We start from the raw sequence: 21,437 nt of genomic DNA on the forward strand, positions 1-21,437 counted from the left end.
TGTGTGGGGGGGGGGGGGGGGGGGGGGGGGGAGAAAGAGAGTTTTAAACCTATGGCTATAAATACTATAGTTAAGATTTAATCTTTTAACACATGAATCATGAAAATGCATACTACTTGGTTGTTAACTGTTACTGTTAGTATCTTTAAACACTAAATAATATTAATAACCTTGTCATAGTTCAGTTAGCTTTACATGGATTCATAACAAGGGGGGGGGTAATTCTACTAACCCCACACTGCTTACACTACTGTTGTTGAGCCCAACTATGAAATTGCAACCAATCACAATTTTATTTATGGGACGGAGTGGTCTAGCGGTAGAGAGCTGGTCTGCTAACCCGTAAGTCTCGAGTTCGAATCCGGGTTCAAGTCAGTAGACCGTCCCTGAGTCCACCCAACTCAGATGGGTACCTAACTCACGTTGGGGAAAGTAAAGGTGGCTGGGCATAGTGCTGACCACACTATCTCTTCATATGCCGAGGTCACAGAAACAAGTGAACTCTACTTCACTTGCCCCATAGACCGTCAGGTTTGAAAGGGAAACTTCACTTTTTTACTTACTTACATTTTTATTTGATGTCAAGGCTGTTAATAGTTTGATAACATTTGAAATATTAAGATCAACACCATTTAATGTATTATCAGTAAAACTAATCAGAAGGTCAAACTTGTCATATTTAGATAGAGATTTATTACAAGGGGGTCAAAGTCAAAAAATTGAAGAGGGTAATGGAAGGAGCATTAGTGTGTTGAGCTAAAGAAATGTGTAAATAGAAAAATGTGTTGAGGCGGAGAAAATGGAAAAAAAAAGAAGATATGAGTAAGGTGTATGAAAGATCACAAAATTAAAGAATTTTGATTAATTAGGCATAAAGATGAGACGAAAATTAAAAGAATAATGTCAACTGTTATCACCTAGTCTAATGGTAGGTTACAAGTCAAGTATCTACAGATACTGTAATAATATAGAAAATAACAGTAGTTTCAATGTATCTCTTTATCTGTCTTACAACCAGTTATCAGCTAGTTAAGATATGGTTACTGAAGGCTGAGCTCTGTATTTGCTGATTAACCATGTTTTGATTGATAGTAGGCTACCACAGAACTTAAACTGATAAAATTATTTTTGAATCATTGCAAAAAAAAACAGGGACAAAAAAGAATCTCTGATTATGGTTAAGTGATTGGTAGGTTTTGAATTATAGAATAAACAATATAGACTCTAGGACGTCCCATGTCATGGGGATCAGTAGTGTTATGGCCTTGAGCACATCAACTGATTAATCTCTCTTCAAAACAATGGCAGCTGTAAATATTTTTTGTTATGACACTTTAATTACAACAACAATTCTTTGAAATGAAAAATATGAGACTGAATATAAAACCTTTCTTTTATTATTATTATCAAACATTAATGTAAGGAATGTCCCAAACATGTAAAATACAATAAACTTTCAACAATGTCTGTCATTAACAGAGTTAAACCTTGCTTGTGACAGTTAATGTTAGGGCCACATAAGGCTTAACAACTTGATAAAAAATTGATCATATTTTAAAACAATTATGATAAAAAATTGATTATATTATTAAAACAATTACATATTCTAGTGAAAACAGTTTGATTGAAGGAAAATGGTATAAATATTTTTGCTGAAAAGAATTCAACATTAGAAAAATTCCAAAATAATACTTGCAACCATAGAAAAAGCAACCAAAAGTGTAGTTTGCAATACCTGTTGAAGCATTCAGCTAATTTATTGGATTAAAAATTTAATAGGCAGTTTATAAGCTATTCAAAAAGGTTAATTTTAAGTATAAGAGGATGGGGTAGAGGTTTATCAAGCATAATTAGTAATAATAAAAAATTACAAATTCATATTGTTTAATTTGAAGAATACTTTCAACATTTTAAGTTGTAAAATAAAATAACACACAGTGATCTAATCACAAGATATGTAAATAGAGCAAGCTGAGAAACTAAAAAATTAAAATAATTTATTCTGAAAATTATCATAAATAAGCTGGTTCATCAAAGGTAAAATAAGGCTTTCCGTTGCTATTTTTAGCAAACGCAATAAATGGAGGAGCTGGCAAATTGTTGACGCTTTCATAAATAGCACACTGTAGCATAGCACAAGGTGACTCCCTCCAGGCGTAGCGCAGGCCTGTGACAGTTGGCTTACAGGTCCCTGTGAACAGGGTGACGGACGTCTGGTTGCTGGAGATGATAGGGGTTGGTACCCAGTTGCTGCCACACTGGAGCTGAGGGAGGGGACAACAGGGGGTGTTAGGGGGTTGGTACCCAGTTGCTGCCACACTGGAGCTGAGGGAGGGGACAACAGGGGGTGTTAACAGGTTGCTTTTACCCTAACACGTGGCTATAGCTACCCTAAATAGTGGGTTAACTTTTACCCTAACATTGCTGTAGCAACCCTAAATAGTGGGTCAATTTTTACCATAACACATTGCTGTAGCTACACTAAATAGTGGGTTAACTTTTACCCTAACACGTTGCTGTAGCTACCCTAAATAGTGGGTTAACTTTTACCCTAACACGTTGCTGTAGCTACCCTAAATAGTGGGTTAACTTTTACCCTAACACGTTGCTGTAGCTACCCTAAATAGTAGGTTAACTTTTACCCTAACATTGCTGTAGCTACCCTAAATAGTGGGTTAACTTTTACCCTAACATTGCTGTAGCTAACCTAAATAGTAGGTTAACTTTTACACTAACACATTGTTATAGCTATGCTAAATAGTAGGTTAACTTTTACACTAACACATTGTTATAGCTATGCTAAATAGTAGGTTAACTTTTACACTAACACATTGTTATAGCTATGCTAAACAGTGGGTTAACTTTTACCTTAACATTGCTGAAGCTATCCTAGATAGTAGGTTAACTTTTACCATAACACATTGTTATAGCTACCCTAAATAATGGGTCAACTTTTACCATACCACACTGCTACACAAATTTCACTGGGTTTTATAGATGAAACTATAATAATCCTTAATTTAAAAAAAAAAATTTAAACTGAGCTTCTTATTTTTTTACAGAATTTCTTACAGAAATTATGCGCAGTAAATTATTTTTATGAAACAAAATACAGGGAGAAAAATATTTGACTGTGAAATACTGAAGTAAATTTACCTCAAATCCCTCCCAGTTTTTAATGTTTAATGACCAACTGCTGCCGTAGTCCACCACAAGACCTACTGAGGATATGTAGGCCTTGGCAGGGAAAGGTCCTTGGAAGACCTCAGACTGACCATAGGCAACAGCTAGGCCACTGAGTGCCAATCTGGCGCCAACATCTTTCTTGTCTCTTGGGTGGATACTGGCAGATAGAGGCGGAGTTTGAGATTTTATTGATTGAACATAACAGGTAGATACTGGCAGATAGAGGCGGAGTTTGAGATTTTATTGACTGAACATAATACTGGCAGATAGAGGCGGAGTTTGAGATTTTATTGATTGAACATAAGTGGTAGATGGTGGCAGAGTTTGTAATTTTGTTAATTGAGCTTAACAGTTGGCTACTGGTAGTGGTAGATAGAGGTGGAGTTTGAGAATTTTATTTATACAATAAAACATTATCACCAACTATGAGTAAAGAAAGGTATGTAAATTAGTCAATTTTGAAGCCATGATGGTCCATAGATGATAAAGCAAAGTAAAGTCCAGAAACATAGGAAAATAATTTGTGTAAAGCTGGAACTAGAAAATAGAATAGAAAAAAAATTAAAAGTGGTCAGTCATGAAAGACAGGTAAGAAAGCATCTACCTGACAGACAGCTCAAAAGGCAACAAACTGCTACGTGTTCAACAGACATATGACAGATACATACGCTCCATAGCTGGATGTAAAGTCTGGCAAGTCCATAGCCACAGCCATGAAGACGTTGACCATCTTTTGATTAGGGACGTAGCCAACATCAGCTGTCTGGTGCCAGCGGATGTCTGGGAATCCTACGGAGATGGTGGGGTCAGGAGAGTTGCCTGATAGCTGGGATAAAAACAGATGGTGGGGTCAGGTAAAAACAGATGGTGGGGTCAGGAGAGTTGCCTGATAGCTGGGATAAAAACAGATGGTGGGGTCAGGAGAGTTGCCTGATAGCTGGGATAAAAACAGATGGTGGGGTCAGGAGAGTTGCCTGATAGCTGGGATAAAAACAGATGGTGGGGTCAGGAGAGTTGCCTGATAGCTGGGATAAAAACAGATGGTGGGGTCAGGAGAGTTGCCTGATAGCTGGGATAAAAACAGATGGTGGGGTCAGGAGAGTTGCCTGATAGCTGGGATAAAAACAGATGGTGGGATCAGGAGAGTTGCCTGATAGCTGGGATAAAAACAGATGGTGGGATCAGGAGAGTTGCCTGATAGCTGGGATAAAAACAGATGGTGGGAGAGTTGCCTGATAGCTGGGATAAAAACAGATGGTGGGGTCAGGAGAGTTGCCTGATAGCTGGGATAAAAACAGATGGTGGGGTCAGGAGAGTTGCCTGATAGCTGGGATAAAAACAGATGGTGGGGTCAGGAGAGTTGCCTGATAGCTGGGATAAAAACAGATGGTGGGGTCAGGAGAGTTGCCTGATAGCTGGGATAAAAACAGATGGTGGGGTCAGGAGAGTTGCCTGATAGCTGGGATAAAAACAGATGGTGGGATCAGGAGAGTTGCCTGATAGCTGGGATAAAAACAGATGGTGGGATCAGGAGAGTTGCCTGATAGCTGGGATAAAAACAGATGGTGGGAGAGTTGCCTGATAGCTGGGATAAAAACAGATGGTGGGGTCAGGAGAGTTGCCTGATAGCTGGGATAAAAACAGATGGTGGGGTCAGGAGAGTTGCCTGATAGCTGGGATAAAAACAGATGGTGGGGTCAGGTGAGTTGCCTGATAGCTGGGATAAAAACAGATGGTGGGGTCAGGAGAGTTGCCTGATAGCTGGGATAAAAACAGATGGTGGGGTCAGGAGAGTTGTCTGATAGCTGGGATAAAAACAGATGGTGGGGTCAGGAGAGTTGTCTGATAGCTGGGATAAAAACAGATGGTGGGGTCAGGAGAGTTGTCTGATAGCTGGGATAAAAACAGATGGTGGGGTCAGGAGAGTTGCCTGATAGCTGGGATAAAAACAGATGGTGGGGTCAGGAGAGTTGTCTGATAGCTGGGATAAAAACAGATGGTGGGGTCAGGAGAGTTGCCTGATAGCTGGGATAAAAACAGATGGTGGGGTCAGGAGAGTTGTCTGATAGCTGGGATAAAAACAGATGGTGGGGTCAGGAGAGTTGCCTGATAGCTGGGATAAAAACAGATGGTGGGGTCAGGAGAGTTGCCTGATAGCTGGGATAAAAACAGATGGTGGGGTCAGGAGAGTTGCCTGATAGCTGGGATAAAAACAGATGGTGGGGTCAGGAGAGTTGTCTGATAGCTGGGATAAAAACAGATGGTGGGGTCAGGAGAGTTGCCTGATAGCTGGGATAAAAACAGATGGTGGGGTCAGGAGAGTTGCCTGATAGCTGGGATAAAAACAGATGGTGGGGTCAGGAGAGTTGCCTGATAGCTGGGATAAAAACAGATGGTGGGGTCAGGAGAGTTGCCTGATAGCTGGGATAAAAACAGATGGTGGGGTCAGGAGAGTTGCCTGATAGCTGGGATAAAAACAGATGGTGGGGTCAGGAGAGTTGCCTGATAGCTGGGATAAAAACAGATGGTGGGGTCAGGAGAGTTGTCTGATAGCTGGGATAAAAACAGATGGTGGGGTCAGGAGAGTTGCCTGATAGCTGGGATAAAAACAGATGGTGGGGTCAGGAGAGTTGCCTGATAGCTGGGATAAAAACAGATGGTGGGGTCAGGAGAGTTGCCTGATAGCTGGGATAAAAACAGATAGTGGGGTCAGGAGAGTTGCCTGATAGCTGGGATAAAAACAGATGGTGGGGTCAGGAGAGTTGCCTGATAGCTGGGATAAAAACAGATGGTGGGGTCAGGAGAGTTGTCTGATAGCTGGGATAAAAACAGATGGTGGGGTCAGGAGAGTTGCCTGATAGCTGGGATAAAAACAGATGGTGGGGTCAGGAGAGTTGCCTGATAGCTGGGATAAAAACAGATGGTGGGGTCAGGAGAGTTGCCTGATAGCTGGGATAAAAACAGATGGTGGGGTCAGGAGAGTTGCCTGATAGCTGGGATAAAAACAGATGGTGGGATCAGGAGAGTTGCCTGATAGCTGGGATAAAAACAGATGGTGGGGTCAGGAGAGTTGCCTGATAGCTGGGATAAAAACAGATAGTGGGGTCAGGAGAGTTGCCTGATAGCTGGGATAAAAACAGATGGTGGGGTCAGGAGAGTTGCCTGATAGCTGGGATAAAAACAGATAGTGGGGTCAGGAGAGTTGCCTGATAGCTGGGATAAAAACAGATGGTGGGATCAGGAGAGTTGCCTGATAGCTGGGATAAAAACAGATGGTGGGGTCAGGAGAGTTGCCTGATAGCTAGGATAAAAACAGATGGTGGGGTCAGGAGAGTTGCCTGATAGCTGGGATAAAAACAGATGGTGGGGTCAGGAGAGTTGCCTGATAGCTGGGATAAAAACAGATGGTGGGATCAGGAGAGTTGCCTGATAGCTGGGATAAAAACAGATGGTGGGGTCAGGAGAGTTGCCTGATAGCTGGGATAAAAACAGATGGTGGGGTCAGGAGAGTTGCCTGATAGCTGGGATAAAAACAGATGGTGGGGTCAGGAGAGTTGCCTGATAGCTGGGATAAAAACAGATGGTGGGGTCAGGAGAGTTGCCTGATAGCTGGGATAAAAACAGATGGTGGGGTCAGGAGAGTTGCCTGATAGCTGGGATAAAAACAGATGGTGGGGTCAGGAGAGTTGCCTGATGTTGGGAGTCAGGGAAGGTGATGAAATGAGACAACACATCTAAACAGCTCTAGACCTAGACAACACATCTAAACAGCTCTAGACCTAGACAACACATCTAAACAGCTCTAGACCTAGACAATACATATAAACAACTCTAGACCTAGACAACACATCTAAACAGCTCTAGACCTAGACAATACATATAAACAACTCTAGACCTAGACAACACATCTAAACAGCTCTAGACCTAGACAATACATATAAACAACTCTAGACCTAGACAACACATCTAAACAACTGTAAACAACACACTTGTGCAGCTATAGACAGCACCCATACAACCAAACACCCTGCCTCTACAACCAAACACCCTACCTCTACAACCAAACACCCTACCTCTACAACCAAACACCCTACCTCTACAACCAAACACCTTACCTCTACAACCAAACACCCTACCCATACAACCAAACACCCTGCCTGTACAACCAAACACCCTACCTGCACGAAACCAAAAGGAAATGTCAAGCTTGTCTGGCCATTTGAAGCTTTGTTAAAATTAGCTCTCCAGTCATTTATCATTGCTGGGAACGTGCAGTTGTAATTATTCATCCTGGCCCCACTAGCATCAGCCTCACCTAAAATAATTAATGAACTCACCTAACAAAAGTTAATTAACTCACCAAAAATAACTAATTATTAGAAACTTAAAGTAAAAAGTAACAGTAAGGTTTTCAATAGGTTCTTAGGGAAGATTATATTCCCTTAAATGTATTACCAGCCATGTACCCAACCTCAGGTACCTATAAGAGCTGGGTAGATCTAAAACTTATACAACTATGGCCAACCTATAAATTAGAGCCTGCTAGCCAAAATATTCTTTTTTTTTAACCAGCATCTCATCCTCAATTAACCACTGTGACCTTTATACTAAAGTTTTTTTATGTTATTTCAATCACTGACGCGCAGAAGTTTTTAAATTAAGTACAGTCAACTATTACATGTGTTCTGTCCATACCTTGATACCAGATAGCACCATATATGGTCATACCCAGCAGGGGATGAACCATAGCATTCCACAAGACAGAGTTATCTCCAGGACCTTCAAGCCTATGTCTTTCTTTAGGGGACAGCTGATTTAGGTAGCTGGAATGGTAAATGTTAATAAATTATTGGTACAGAGACCTTCAAGTCTGCGTCTTTCTTTAGGGGACAGCTGATTTAGGTAGCTGGGATGGTAAATGTTAATAAATTATTGGTACAGGGACCTTCAAGTCTGTGTCTTTCTTTAGGGGACAGCTGATTTAGGTAGCTGGGGTGGTAAATGTTAATAAATTATTGGTACAGGGACCTTCAAGTCTACGTCTTTCTTTAGGGGACAGCTGATTTAGGTAGCTGGAATGGTAAATGTTAATAAATTATTGCTACAGGGACCTTCAAGTCTACGTCTTTCTTTAGGGGGCAGCTGATTTAGGTAGCTGGGATGGTAAATGTTAATAAATTATTGCTACAGGGACCTTCAAGTCTACGTCTTTCTTTAGGGGGCAGCTGATTTAGGTAGCTGGGATGGTAAATGTTAATAAATTATTGCTACAGGGACCTTCAAGTCTGCGTCTTTCTTTAGGGGACAGCTGATTTAGGTAGCTGGGATGGTAAATGTTAATAAATTATTGCTACAGGGACCTTCAAGTCTACGTCTTTCTTTAGGGGACAGCTGATTTAGGTAGCTGGGATGGTAAATGTTAATAAATTATTGCTACAGGGACCTTCAAGTCTACGTCTTTCTTTAGGGGACAGCTGATTTAGGTAGCTGGGATGGTAAATGTTAATAAATTATTGCTACAGGGACCTTCAAGTCTACGTCTTTCTTTAGGGGACAGCTGATTTAGGTAGCTGGGATGGTAAATGTTAATAAATTATTGCTACAGGGACCTTCAAGTCTACGTCTTTCTTTAGGGGACAGCTGATTTAGGTAGCTGAGATGGTAAATGTTAATAAATTATTGGTACAGGGACCTTCAAGTCTATGTCTTTAGGGGGCAACTGATTTAGGTAGCTGGGATGGTAAATGTTAATAAATTATTGGTACAGGGACCTTCAAGTCTATGTCTTTAGGGGGCAACTGATTTAGGTAGCTGGGATGATATAGGTTAATCAATAAATTATCAAAAAGATAAATTACACAATCTTTAGAGCTTATATGACAAAATCAATTTGAGAAAAATAAAAAACATAAACAAATTAAATGAACGACAATGAAAGAAAATTTACTAAACGCTACAATAGAAATGTTCACTAAACACAATTAAAGAACTGTTCACTTAACACAATAAGAGAAATGTTAACTAAATAAAACAGAACTGCTCACTAATCACAAAAAAGGAAATGTTCACCAAATTCAAGGGAAATTTCCACCAAAATACAACAAGGGTAATGTCCACTTAATACAACAAGGATAATGTCCACTTAATACAACAAGGGAAATGTCCACTTAATACAACAAGGGTAATGTCCACTTAATACAACAAGGAAAATGTCCACTAAATACAACAAGGAAAATGTCCACTTAATACAACAAGGGTAATGTCCACTTAATACAACAAGGAAAATGTCCACTAAATACAACAAGGAAAATGTCCACTTAATACAACAAGGGAAATGTCCACTTAATACAACAAGGAAAATGTCCACTTAATACAACAAGGAAAATGTCCACTTAATACAACAAGGGAAATGTCCACTTAATACAACAAGGGAAATGTCCACTAGACACACAGAACCCACCTCCTGTAGGACGCTGGCAGTTGAACCTTTGGTTTAGGTGAGTCCCCACAGGCTGCCAAGGCCTGAGGTGATGACCAGGCCTCCACTGGGGTGCCACCCCAGTCTGTGGCAACTAGGCCGATGGGGTCACCTCTCTGTTTGTGGATGTTTTTACCAAACAGCCAGCAGACTGCAGAGAAATAGGTCCAGGCAGCGGCGCCAAGAGTGTCTGGTGACAACAGTCAAGGTTTTGTTGTGTTGTTATGGTGCATTATATCATATTTTAATTTCAATCAAGCTTTTAAAAACAATAAAATGTTCTAAGATTCTGTGGTGGTGGCCTATCAGAATTTTTTTTTGACCAGAACAATTTCTAGCAATGTTGGTAAAACAGAAATAATCTCAAGGAGGTTTCAAGATTTCAAATAAGCAGAATAATATCAAAGTCCAAACTGAAACCAATATTGAATAAGGTCATTGGACATCATTTGTTATAGCAATTACAAAACATAATAAGCTTTAATCAATGCAATAATTTTAAAATTAAATGTTGCTGTAGCTAATGGATTTAAATTAAAAAAACAACTGTTGAATGTGAGTATATAGCTACCTCTACTTGGTTTAGTCCAGTTTTCCTCAATTTGTATGAGATCATACTGGACAGTTGTTGATTCATTCATATTGACGGTCATGAGGCGAATGTTCGGGTAATTTGCTGCATCAGCCAATTCAGCCTCAGCATCATCCATCTACAGCAATTGTCAGGTTTAACAGAATTAGTTTAACAATCAAGATTTAACACTGTTAGTTGAACACTTAAGTTTAACACAATTAGGTGAATATTCAAGTTTAACATAATCAGCTGAACACTCAGGTTTAAACACAATTATTTGAACATTCAGTTTTACACAATTCAGCCTTTACCTTTAGATATTTGCATTATCTTTTGAGTTTAAAACAACATAAGTTGTAATATTTTTAAAAAAAAAAAAAAAAAAAAGGAAAGGTGTTTTTATTAGGAATCTCTCAGTGTGCTGACCACACTATCTCTTCATATGCCGAGGTCACAGAAACAAGTGAACTCTACTTCACTTGCCCTGTAGACCATCAGGTTTGAAAGGGAACTTTACTTTTTTAATCTCCTCAACAATGACAAACAAATATCAATTAAATTAATCATTCTTGCCATTGCCTGTCCCCAGTCCCCCCCCCCCCTCAAGCACAATGTCTAAAAGAAGAAAAACTAAAAACAAGGACTTTGCTTTTTAATAATGCTACTACCATCTTTCCTACAAGTACATCTATTTCATCTATCTTACAAGTAGAAAATCTTGACCCACCTGAATAATGACAGTGACCAACCTGAATAATGACAGTGACCAACCTGAATAATGACAGTGACCAATCTGAATAATGACAGTGACCAACCTGAATGACAGTGAACTGCATGTTGGACTGCCCAGAGCAGATCCATACATCTCCAAAGATGACATCGTTTAAATTCAAAGAGCCGGCCTCAGCCTGTATGTTGATGTTTACTGTTGTGTTGGAAGGGAAGGGGTCAAGCATAAAGTTCCAATAGCCAAGGTTGGCGTCTGGACCTTGGACTGTTGTTGTTTCATAATAGTAAGGTCTTGTAGGAGGTACTGTTACAAGCTGTGGACAAAAGAAAAAAAAATTAATTATCTATTCCATTTATAATGTGATGAAAAATAATAAAATATTTTTAGGAAACACAACTATTATAGGGTTATCTATTTTTAATTGAAATCATATGTGACAAACAAGTCATTTTTAACTTGTAGATTGTTCAGTAAACATCTTTCACTCTAAACAAAAGAGCAGACTCGTACAAAACTAATTATCTCACAGCCTCCATAATATTTGAACTACAACAGTTTTGAAAGAAACCTAAAAATGGGTTCTTCTAAGAGGAGTTTTTCCTAGTCACTATTACTGTTGGAAAGTAAAAGCAATATTAACAAAAATAATAGATTTGATACTATTCCCGTAAAAATCATTATGTAATAAAACAATCATGTACAGTACCTGCATGATGACTTTTTGTCCAATGTCTGGTGAGAATCCATAAATATTGGCTCTCCTGGGTGCTTGCTGAAGCACCATGTGGTCCTGGAAATGCTTAGCAAAAGCAAACGAAGGCCCATTTTGGGCTATCCCTTTTTTCATGTGTTGTTCATACAAAACTAAAAACAAGTATAAAAATTTTATTTGCATCAAATCTTATGGTTTATTTTTTTTAATCTACATCTAGTAGGCTTGTATACATTAGTATCTTAGTACCTTAACTTAATCTTTAGGAGCACTTTAATAAGGGAAGAATTTACAGTACAGTATGTAATATGGAGTCTATACTAACTGTAAATTACATCATATTAGCCTATATATAATACATAATTAGGATACCTGGATGTTAAATTATAAAATTACCTTTATCAAAATCAGCAGACATTTGAATAACATTTTTACAAGAAGTTTTTTCAAAGAATAGTAGGCCTATACAAATTACTGTAAACCACTTGGATTTCATTCTACTGTTTTTAAAAATAAAAAAAAGATTGTTATTAAAGTTGAACAGTTATTATTCTTATTTTTAATATTACAGTGTAAGTCAGGAAAAAAAAAGTCTCAAAAGTGTAGGCCACTGACTGGAGGCCAGTGAAGGCCTGTTTTTTTTTATTAAAATCAAACTACAGTGGTACCTCGAGATACGAGTTTAATTCGTTTCATAACTTTGCTTGTATGTGAAATTGCTCATATCTCAAAGCCATTTTCTACATTGAAATTAATTGAAATGCCATTAATCTGTTCCAGGCTCCAAAATGCCACCCCTGTTGTTTTTTATACTGGTTTTTTTTAAATAAGAAAACTGTTTTTTACCCAAGAACCAGCCCACTTGAGCTTACGGAAGATGCTAGTGGAGGTGTAGACATTAGGAGGAAATAAGTGGAGGCAGTGGCGTAGCAAGGGGGGCGGGGATGCGGACCGCAACGGGTGACACCATATAGGGGGGTGACACCAAGGCAAAAAGATAGCAACATATATAGAGAAAAATGATAATTCCACTTAATTAAGTGATTAATTCGAGTGTTAAATAGTCTTTTAAGATTTTAAGAGGTGCAAATCTAAAGTTTGAAATGGTGGGGGGGGGGGTGCAAATCAAAAATTGAAAGTGTTTTTCTCCGGGAAGGGTCGCTATGCCGCCTCTGGGGGGAGACACCCAGAGTTTCTTACAGGCACCTCTTTGAAATGAAATTTATATAGAAAATATATACTTTTAAGTGTCCGCCCCCGGAAGAAAGTCTACCCTCCCCCCCCCCCCCCCCCCCGAAAATTTCAAGTGCCCCCCCGGAGAAAAAAGTCTGGAAGAAACACTGGTGACACCATTAAGTCCCACACCGGGTGACACCCGGCCTCGCTACACCACTGAGTGGAGGAGCTTCACTTTGCTCACTTACTTTCTGCCATTTTAATTCACTTAATCGTTACACTAACTTAACCCTAAATTTAACGGAATTTAAATTTCACCAAAAATAACTGAATCTCAATGTTACTGTATAATATTTAGTGATTTTTGTCACTGCTTCTCTCTACACTGGTCTATGTCGTTTTTTGCCATACTTTCGGCACTTTGTTTACTTTTCCTTGCTGGTGTAAAATTAAATCTGTCCAAGGTTAAAGAGTAGGTTTGCTTTTCCTCCATTTTTAGCGCAATTTCCATACGGACAATTGCGATTATTAACTCGTCCTTTCTGGATGTATGAATTAATGGATGGATGTGTGTCCGCAGCTTTAAGTCTTATCTCCTCCTCAACGAAGCAATATTGAGGACTAGTTCCAAAAGCAAATATGTTAAGCAAGTTCCGAGGATGATTGTGGGCCAAAAAAATTCCCGGAATTCCTTCCTGGATTTCCCGGAAAAGCCAAAAAACCTTGAAAAAAAGCAGTTTTTGGCACATATCTCGGCAACCAGACCACTTAGCGACTTGAAACATTTACCAATCAATTCCTGCCATAATTTAGAACAATATTGCGGAAGAAAGTTTTCAAAAATATCCTTTCATTCGGTCACAAATTTTTTTTTTAAATTACATAAACACCTACAAACCGATCGTTCTCCTAGCTTGAACGCACCCCAGCATTATACGTCTTTGTGATGACTATCTATTTTTAGATAACATAAGGAAATTGCGCTTAAATTGTCACTAGACTTTTTATTAACTTGTTTTAGAATGTTTTGGAAATAAATCAGGAGATTATCATTAAATGGCATAATAAATGGCATAATGATAATAAATGGCTTTAATATGCACAATCAGTGGCAACTTTTTTGTGGTGTTTCTTTGCCGCAAACTGTTAAGCCGCCAATGTGGTTACTCATATCTCAAATTTTGCTATCTAGTAGGTCATTGCAAATTTTAGCTCACTCTACTATTCCTAACTTAAAAATCTCGTAGATCTGTCGGGGCGATCATATGTCGGGGTGATCATATGTCAGGGCACTCGTATGTCGAGGTACAACTGTAATCAAATAGTTAAAATACTGCTTACTGGTAAAACTGTAATTAATTAATAATAATTAATTAGGCCTAGTACTAATGTTAATTAGGCCTACTACTACTACTTTAATTGTTTTTACTTTAATACTAATCTTTAGAATTAGCCTGCCTAATCTCTAAAAATCTAAAAATCACTAACTAATCTAATCTTCTAGAATCTAAATCTAACTATTTAAATCTAACTAAATTAAGATTTAATTAAATGATTAGGGCCCGGTAATTACAAGACACAACTAGCCGAATTTGTCCAAACACTTTTCACAGATAAGAGTTACTAAGAGTAAATACAAGTAACAATAGGGAGATAATCGTTACATTATTTTATCCAAAGCAATCGCGAGAACTAAATTACTTAGTCCAAACAAAAATATGCTATCAAAATCACATGATTATAAATCACGTGATATTTTTCCTTAAGTTGTCACGTGACGATTGTTTGTAAGTTAAATAAAAAATTTGGATTCTATGTTTCTGGTAAAAGTAAGTAGATTCTACAATCTACTGAATCTATTCTAGACCAAGAATCTATACTATAATTTCTAGATCTAGATTCTAGACTAGATTTCTATATAGTATAGATCTAGATCTAGTTCTACTTTACTAGTAAAACTAGTATTAGCATATTGTATTAGTTAGAACTATAAAGTAACAAAGTTACTTTAAACTTTAAAGGGTAATCTATCGTTTTGGGTACGTAAAATCGCCCGCGACTAGTAATGTGAAAAACAGGTGACTCCTTACATTTTAATCATTATTTCACATTTCGAGAAGGATTTATGTTTTAAAAATACAAAAATGTTTCCTTGTTTCATTTATGTACCTGTTTTTAAACAATTGAATTAAAACTTTTCAGTAATAAATGAAGACTAGCGATGTTTCCAACAGATGCAACCATGCTCATTTACTATAGCAGCCATCTTGTTAAAGTTTTATTTTTATAGACTTAATTAAAGCGCAAGATTCAGGCGGAAGTCACTCTATTTTACAAATGGCTGCTGTTTATATAGGAAATCTTGCTTGCAGACACTGCTGTTTAAAGTTAATTTCTGGCCTATATTGATATATTTAGCCATTGATTTAGGTTTATTATTCATTTATCTATAATATTTGACCCAAACATATCACAATATACTTCTATTACAGCCTTGACAATGAGGTAACGTTTTCGTACATTAGTAGCCGCGGGCGATTTTACGTACCCAAAACGATAAATTACCCTTTAAAGTATTTAGTTAATAAATTTAGTATAAACTATAAAGTCTACCGCCCCCCCCCCCCCCCCCCGAACGAGATTGCATTTTCATTTATAATTTATATTTTATATTTATAATATATAAATATAGTAAACATAATATACACTTGTACTAGTGTCCGCCCCCCCCCCCCCCCCCCACCCCCGAAAAATGTTGACCAAACAGGACAAACAGGAAATAACCAATTTATTATTGTTGCAAAATAATCTGAGCTTGGTTATTTCTTTTTTTTTTTTTTATTAATAACAGCTTTTATTTTTATATTTCAGAAAGAATGGTTGTTGATAACTCTACTACTACTGTTTAAAAAAGAAACAATAATAACACCCAGTTACGTGATGGTTTTATGTCAAGCTTACAAATATTCTGCATTGTTCTTGTGTAAAAAGTTGGGACATATAGGCAAATCTTATTCATTCAAAAGATTGGTCAATACAGTTGTCAGCACTACTCAGAGTAAAAGTTTATCACCACCTCATTTGACATCGGCTGTGGAAAAACATTTTTCTAGAATGTGTTCAGCAAAGGTTAGCTTTTTATTTTTCTTTCTTGGTTTTAGACAATTACACTTGTTTGATCATGTAGGTCAGGGGTCTCCAAACTACGGCCCGCGGGCCGGATGCGGCCCGCGAGGTTCTCTCGTCCGGCCCGCGGAGATCTTTTTGTCCAGGGAAAAAACGTTTGTTGGTGATGGCTGAGGAACTTTGCTCAGAAAAATCACGACATGCCTGGAAGAAACTGGCCCCCTAACTGAAATTTGATAGTTGATGCGGCCCTCGGACTGAAAAGTTTGGAGACCCCTGATGTAGGTTATGATTTATGAACAATGTCATGTTCAGTGTATTTTCTCTTAGTAGAGGAGGCTCGATAACTGGCGACAGCAACTCATCAAGGAGAGACAAATCCAAAATCAAACAACTGCCTACTTTTAGTTTGTTCTATTTTCGGACAGGCTATGGAAGCAAATCCAGAAATAAAATCAGGCAGAAATCGTAGTGGACTGCCTATATTCCGCATAACAAGGTGACTCGCAAAACTTAATTGTGTTGGAGGATATCCTATCCAACATTACAATTAAGATTGAAGAAAAGTATATTTCCTGAAATGATGGCCTGAATTTTATAAAAGTGTAATTTAGTGTAATGTGGGATGTCCTACTGGCTCCCAAAAGTCTAAATTCCAAACTCGAGACTTTTGGGTTAGCAATTGAACACTCGCCTACATGACCCATGTTTTAAAGATATTTTTAAAAATAAAATAAATATATATGTTATATTTATATGTTCTCACAATTTGTTGTAACCAGGTCCCTTGCAGAGTTGGTGAGCTGGTGACCGAGATAGAGACCCCAGCCCTGGTTGTGTGTCTGGAGAAGCTGGAAGAAAACCTCAAGATAATGACAGAGGCCATGAAGGCTTACCCTGGTGTCAAGTTTAGGCCTCATGCCAAATCTCATAAATGTCCCACGCTGGGCAGACTCCAGGTATCACTTGCTGTTGGGGTTTAGTTATGCTGGTGTTTGCATGCACAGGCTAATTTAAGTCAGGGGAAATAATCCATACATTAAAAAAATTATTGTCAACACTAGTCTAAGTTGCCTAAAGAATGTTCATATTAATTTTTAAATGGCTTTTTATTTTTTTTAATAAATTAATAAAGAAAGTCATTTAAGCTTTTTTTAAAAGGATAATACAATTTATTTTATGATTCACGCTTATTCTCATTTAAATCTACGAGCCGGCCCGCGGCATAACATAGGCCGCTATTTAGTTTTTTATTTTCTACTTTTCAGTAATTCATAATTTGTGAATTCAACAGTACCAATGCTGACACTGAAAATATTTCTTTAAAACACTATAAGTAGCTCGTTAAGGACCATAACCCCCCCCCTCCCTTCCTTCCCCCCCCCCCCCCTCCCTTCCTTCTCCCCCCCCCCCCCTCTTACATTTAAAATCGTTGGCTCTGCTTGTAAACATTTAGAGTGAACACAGCTCACTAAGATCATGTAGGGGTGGGGAGGTAGGGATCGCGTTTACAGCTTGTTTTTTAGCGGCTCCCAGAAGAGAATTATATATATAGATACTGTGAATCTGTGAATGTTCTAGTTTACTAAAATATTTTATTGCCCCTAAATGGCAGCTCTCTGGCTTGTGTCTATTTTAAGATTATCTAAACATCTTATTGTTGGGCAGATAAAGTCAGGAGCTGTAGGCTTGTGCTGCCAAAAGGTGACTGAAGCCGAGGCTATGGTGCTGGGTGGTGTTGAGGACATTCTGCTGTCAAATCAAGTAAAACTGACATTTTAGGGTTTTATTGTGATATACATGGAAAAACTGGGATTTATCATTTAAGTTTATATTTTATAAGTTCTTTATATGAAAAGAAATCTGTAACTTTAATGTTTATATTTAATATTTCTTCATTGATAAAATTCTTGGTTGCTCTTAATTAAATTTATATTAATTACTTAAACCTCTAATTTAATTGTTTTTATTTTATGAATTTAATACATTGATTGACTATGTTTCAGGTGATACAAAAAACAAAACTTTTAAGACTCGCTGCACTGGCCAGGAGTGCCAAGATTTCTGTCTGTGTGGACAGTGAGAAGAACATTGCTGATATCAGTCAGGCTGCTGTTGAGATGGGGGTCAACCTGGACATTGTGGTGGAGGTCAATGTTGGTGGGAACAGGTAACACACTGACTGGACAATCAGTGACCATTCCAGTAGTAAACACATTAAAATTATAAGAAAAAACTCAATTTTAATGCATTTTGATTCTTTTCTATATACGGTATATAAAAAATAAAAGTCGATTGCGGTTTTACACTGTTCATCCGATTGCCATGAAACTTTGGGAGTTGATTAGAACACTACAGGAAAGGGTTCTGCAAAAAAAATCTTTTTTAATTTTTCAAAGGCGGCATCCCGTGAGGGCGCAATTTTTTTTCTCTATATATGCCACCCTTGCTAGTTTGAATTTTATTTCTTCGCAGGAACCTCCCCAGGATTATTCTCAACAACTTCCCAAAGTTTCATGGCGATCGGATGAAAGGTTTAGTAATGCATAAAAGACACGCGCACACACACACATTGCTTTATATATATATATATATAGATATGTATATATATGAAGTTAAATCTTTCTAGGTGTGGTGTGGAGCCTGGAGAGGAAGTTGTAAAACTGGCCAGGACAATTCTTGACCTGCCAAATGTTAACTTTAAAGGAATTCACTGCTACAATGGGTAAATATGTTTAGCCAAATAAATACTGGAGTTTAACATTACAACTGGGTTTCAATTGATTACCACATCCAATCCACATTTTCCTTTTTTGGTTGTTCCTGATAATGGTTGTATTTTATTGTTAACAATAAAAGTATTTTATACTCGGAGAGCTCTTTAGGGTTTTAAGTTTTAAAAAAAATGGAGTTGAAGTAAGGTAATACATTTTTTTCCAGACAAAATCAGCATATCCGTAGTGCTGAGGACAGAAAGACAGCAGTAGATGCTGTTATTGTAAAAACAAAGGCTGCTCTCTCTGTAAGGACTTCGTTTAAATTTTTATTATAAATGTTTTGTTTAGCTGAAAAGAATATTGAACTGTCAATGTTGTTGAGAACTAATTAATCTGTTTTGTCATGATCAGGCACTGAAAGAAAGTGGCATTGATTGTAATTATGTCACAGGAGGTGGTACTGGAACCTTCCATTACGAGGCAGGCAGTGGAGTCTTCACAGAAGTTCAACCAATATCCATTTTGTGTTTATATCTCATGCACAGTTGCAAGCTATTTCATGATTAATTGTTTCAACTTTTCAGTTACAAACTTTGTGTCATCCTCAATTCTAATTAAATAAAAGCTATTTACTTGAGTATAAATAAGGAATACAAATATGTATGAACATCTACATTGATCTTTGGCAGAACATTATCTTCTATCTCTTGATACTCCTTCTGGCCTTTTGGTATAATGCCCAAGCCTCCATGAACTGGCTTACATACAAACTTTTTTAACTTGAAAATAATTTTAGAAAAATGATTTGATTGGTCAACGTATTTGGTTAAAGATATTCTTATTGTGTAAATTGCTTCACCTTAACTCACCCAAGGTTCATATGTTTTCATGGACGTTGACTATGGCAAGAACCTGGACATTAACGGCAAGTTTGTCTCAGAGTTTAGACAGTCTCTCTACGTGCTGAGTACAGTCCAGAGCTCGGTAAGTAGCGCTTCCATTGTTTTTGTTCTAGGCCTATATAAGTAGCATCAGTGCATTATTCAACAGTTGATGCTTTTCATATTCACTTTATTAACAAACTAAATTTAAGTCTACTAATCGCTCGTTCGAAATATAACATTCATTATACAAAAAAATAATAAAGTATTAATAATATAAATATAATTAAATAAAATATGGGTAAATATCATAATTAATTTATAATAATTTATAATTAATATGTTTTTAATGTGTAGTTTTTTTAATACTTTTTAATGTGTGGTTTTCTAATATTATTTTTTTAAATGTGTAGTTTTCTAATAGAGCTGTGCTAGATTGTGGGATGAAGGCAGTCAGTCTTGATTCAGGTGTACCAACTGTAAGTACATTTTTTGTAGATTTTCTCCAATTATACATTGTATCTTATACCTAAAATAATGAAAACTACATAATAAGTTTGTTTTGACCTTGATTTATTTCTTCCAATAATTTTTTTATTGAATTCTTTTCTTAGCTAAGAGAAGCAGGGGACTTAACTTACATAAGTGGTGGTGATGAACACGGAGTAATTGTCCCCCCTGGTAATCTCAAGGTAGGGATTTTATAATAAACTTTTCTTCAGTAATTTAATTTGTTTCATTGAGCTTCTTAGATGTTTATTTTTTTAACAGAACTATTATATATCTTACACTCTTACTTTGTATTATTTGTTAAAATTCAATTACTAGTCATTAAAACATAAGAGTTGTGAGAAACTTGCAGTCATTTTTGTCAGTCTTTCATGCTTTGCTTAATAGCTACATAAAAAACTTTTTAAAAAATCTTTACAGTAAATTTAATTTTCATACCCAACATTTTCTTCACGCCCACAGCAATAAAAATACCTTCTAGTTTATTGTGGTGTTTCATCAGTGGGTTTGGGTTTTTCTTTACGCAACTGAAAACATTCTTAATTGTATTTTTATTTTCATTCCAGGTTGGGGATCAAGTTTGGCTTGTTCCAGGTCACTGTGACCCAACAGTAAACATGCATGACTGGATTGTTGGCTTGAGGGATGGAAAAGTGGAGAGTATTTGGCCAGTTAGTGGGCGTGGCCCTGGCTACTAAATGTGTCTTTGGCCACTTGGATGGAAGGGCCAAGGGTTCTAAATTTCAGGGGATTTTTGTTGGTATTTTTATTACAGCAGCTAGTTAGTGATATGCATTAAACTGTTTATGTCTCTTGAAATATAATCAGCTAATACTGTTACTGTTTGTATCATCATTCGAGAAATTACAAAGGAAAAAACAAATCCATTAAATAAACTGTAGTGGGTTTTATATTTACTAAACAAATTTGTAAATGAAATGCGAAATCATAAATATTGATCAAACAATTACTAGTTTCAGATTTTGGTAATGAATATATCTAATAATTTATTTTTGTAATTGAAATTATTTTTAGACAATTATTTTTATATAACCAGAAAAAAACAAGTTACATTGTGATGTACAAATAACTTTGACTACTTAAAACGATAACCAACTTCCCTCAATTGCTTTCCATAAAAGCCCTATACCAGATTGCCTAATTTTATAATATGCCAAAGATGTTTATAATTTGTTTTATTGTTGTTTTACAGTGTGTAACAGAATATTTGTTGCCAAATGTTGATAAATAAAAATATACTTAAAGTAACAAAAAGAGTTTGTTGAAATATCTATTTAACACCATTTTGTCTTATCTATCATAGAACAGCACCACAATAGACTACAT

General features: G+C 37.1%; 2 protein-coding genes across 8 annotated transcripts; one reads left to right on the plus strand and one right to left on the minus strand.

The window, feature by feature from the left end:
• Positions 1-1,403: 1,403 nt before the first annotated feature.
• Positions 1,404-14,628, minus strand: LOC131953613 (sialate O-acetylesterase). 7 transcript variants are annotated; one of them, XM_059316877.1, is made up of 12 exons: positions 14,430-14,554; positions 12,077-12,180; positions 11,675-11,832; positions 11,054-11,281; positions 10,236-10,374; positions 9,647-9,854; positions 8,132-8,175; positions 7,882-7,965; positions 7,365-7,501; positions 3,855-4,012; positions 3,157-3,343; positions 1,404-2,264 (listed from the first exon to the last, which is right to left on the minus strand). In XM_059316877.1, exons 2-12 carry the CDS (start codon positions 12,174-12,176, stop codon positions 2,013-2,015), a joined length of 1,695 nt encoding a protein of 564 aa, XP_059172860.1. In that variant the 5' UTR covers positions 12,177-12,180; positions 14,430-14,554; the 3' UTR covers positions 1,404-2,012. The 7 variants fall into 7 exon arrangements, with proteins under 7 accessions (XP_059172860.1, XP_059172859.1, XP_059172857.1 ...); XM_059316876.1 differs by lacking the exon at positions 8,132-8,175 and adding an exon at positions 8,215-8,258; XM_059316874.1 differs by lacking the exon at positions 8,132-8,175 and adding an exon at positions 8,464-8,507.
• LOC131953615 (3-hydroxy-D-aspartate aldolase-like) lies at positions 14,582-21,391 on the plus strand. Its single transcript, XM_059316881.1, has 12 exons — positions 14,582-14,685; positions 15,728-15,985; positions 16,765-16,941; positions 17,651-17,746; positions 17,989-18,152; positions 18,612-18,707; positions 18,923-19,004; positions 19,111-19,211; positions 19,572-19,683; positions 19,994-20,059; positions 20,195-20,272; positions 20,657-21,391. The coding sequence occupies exons 1-12, from the start codon at positions 14,671-14,673 to the stop codon at positions 20,786-20,788; spliced, it is 1,377 nt and encodes a 458-aa protein (XP_059172864.1). The 5' UTR covers positions 14,582-14,670; the 3' UTR covers positions 20,789-21,391.
• The last annotated feature ends 46 nt before the right edge of the window (positions 21,392-21,437 follow it).

This window comes from Physella acuta, unplaced genomic scaffold (assembly GCF_028476545.2).
Source record: "Physella acuta isolate Inbredline_101_S28 unplaced genomic scaffold, ASM2847654v3 ptg000934l, whole genome shotgun sequence".
NCBI lineage: Eukaryota > Metazoa > Mollusca > Gastropoda > Physidae > Physella > Physella acuta.

What these genes read in the sequence shown, in the direction of transcription:
- LOC131953613 (XM_059316875.1), bottom strand. Translation starts at nt 12,176, where the DNA reads ATGAAATCCAAGTGGTTTACAGTAATTTGTATAGGCCTACTATTCTTT. An exon ending in GTCTGCTGATTTTGATAAAG is followed by an intron (nt 11,833 to 12,076) that starts GTAATTTTATAA and finishes ACTTGTTTTTAG; the next exon opens with TTTTGTATGAACAACACATG. An exon ending in TTCCTTTTGGTTTCGTGCAG is followed by an intron (nt 4,013 to 7,364) that starts GTAGGGTGTTTG and finishes TTTTTATCCCAG; the next exon opens with CTATCAGGCAACTCTCCTGA.
- LOC131953615 (XM_059316881.1), top strand. An exon ending in ACATTCTGCTGTCAAATCAA is followed by an intron (nt 17,747 to 17,988) that starts GTAAAACTGACA and finishes ACTATGTTTCAG; the next exon opens with GTGATACAAAAAACAAAACT. An exon ending in TGAGTACAGTCCAGAGCTCG is followed by an intron (nt 19,684 to 19,993) that starts GTAAGTAGCGCT and finishes TTAAATGTGTAG; the next exon opens with TTTTCTAATAGAGCTGTGCT.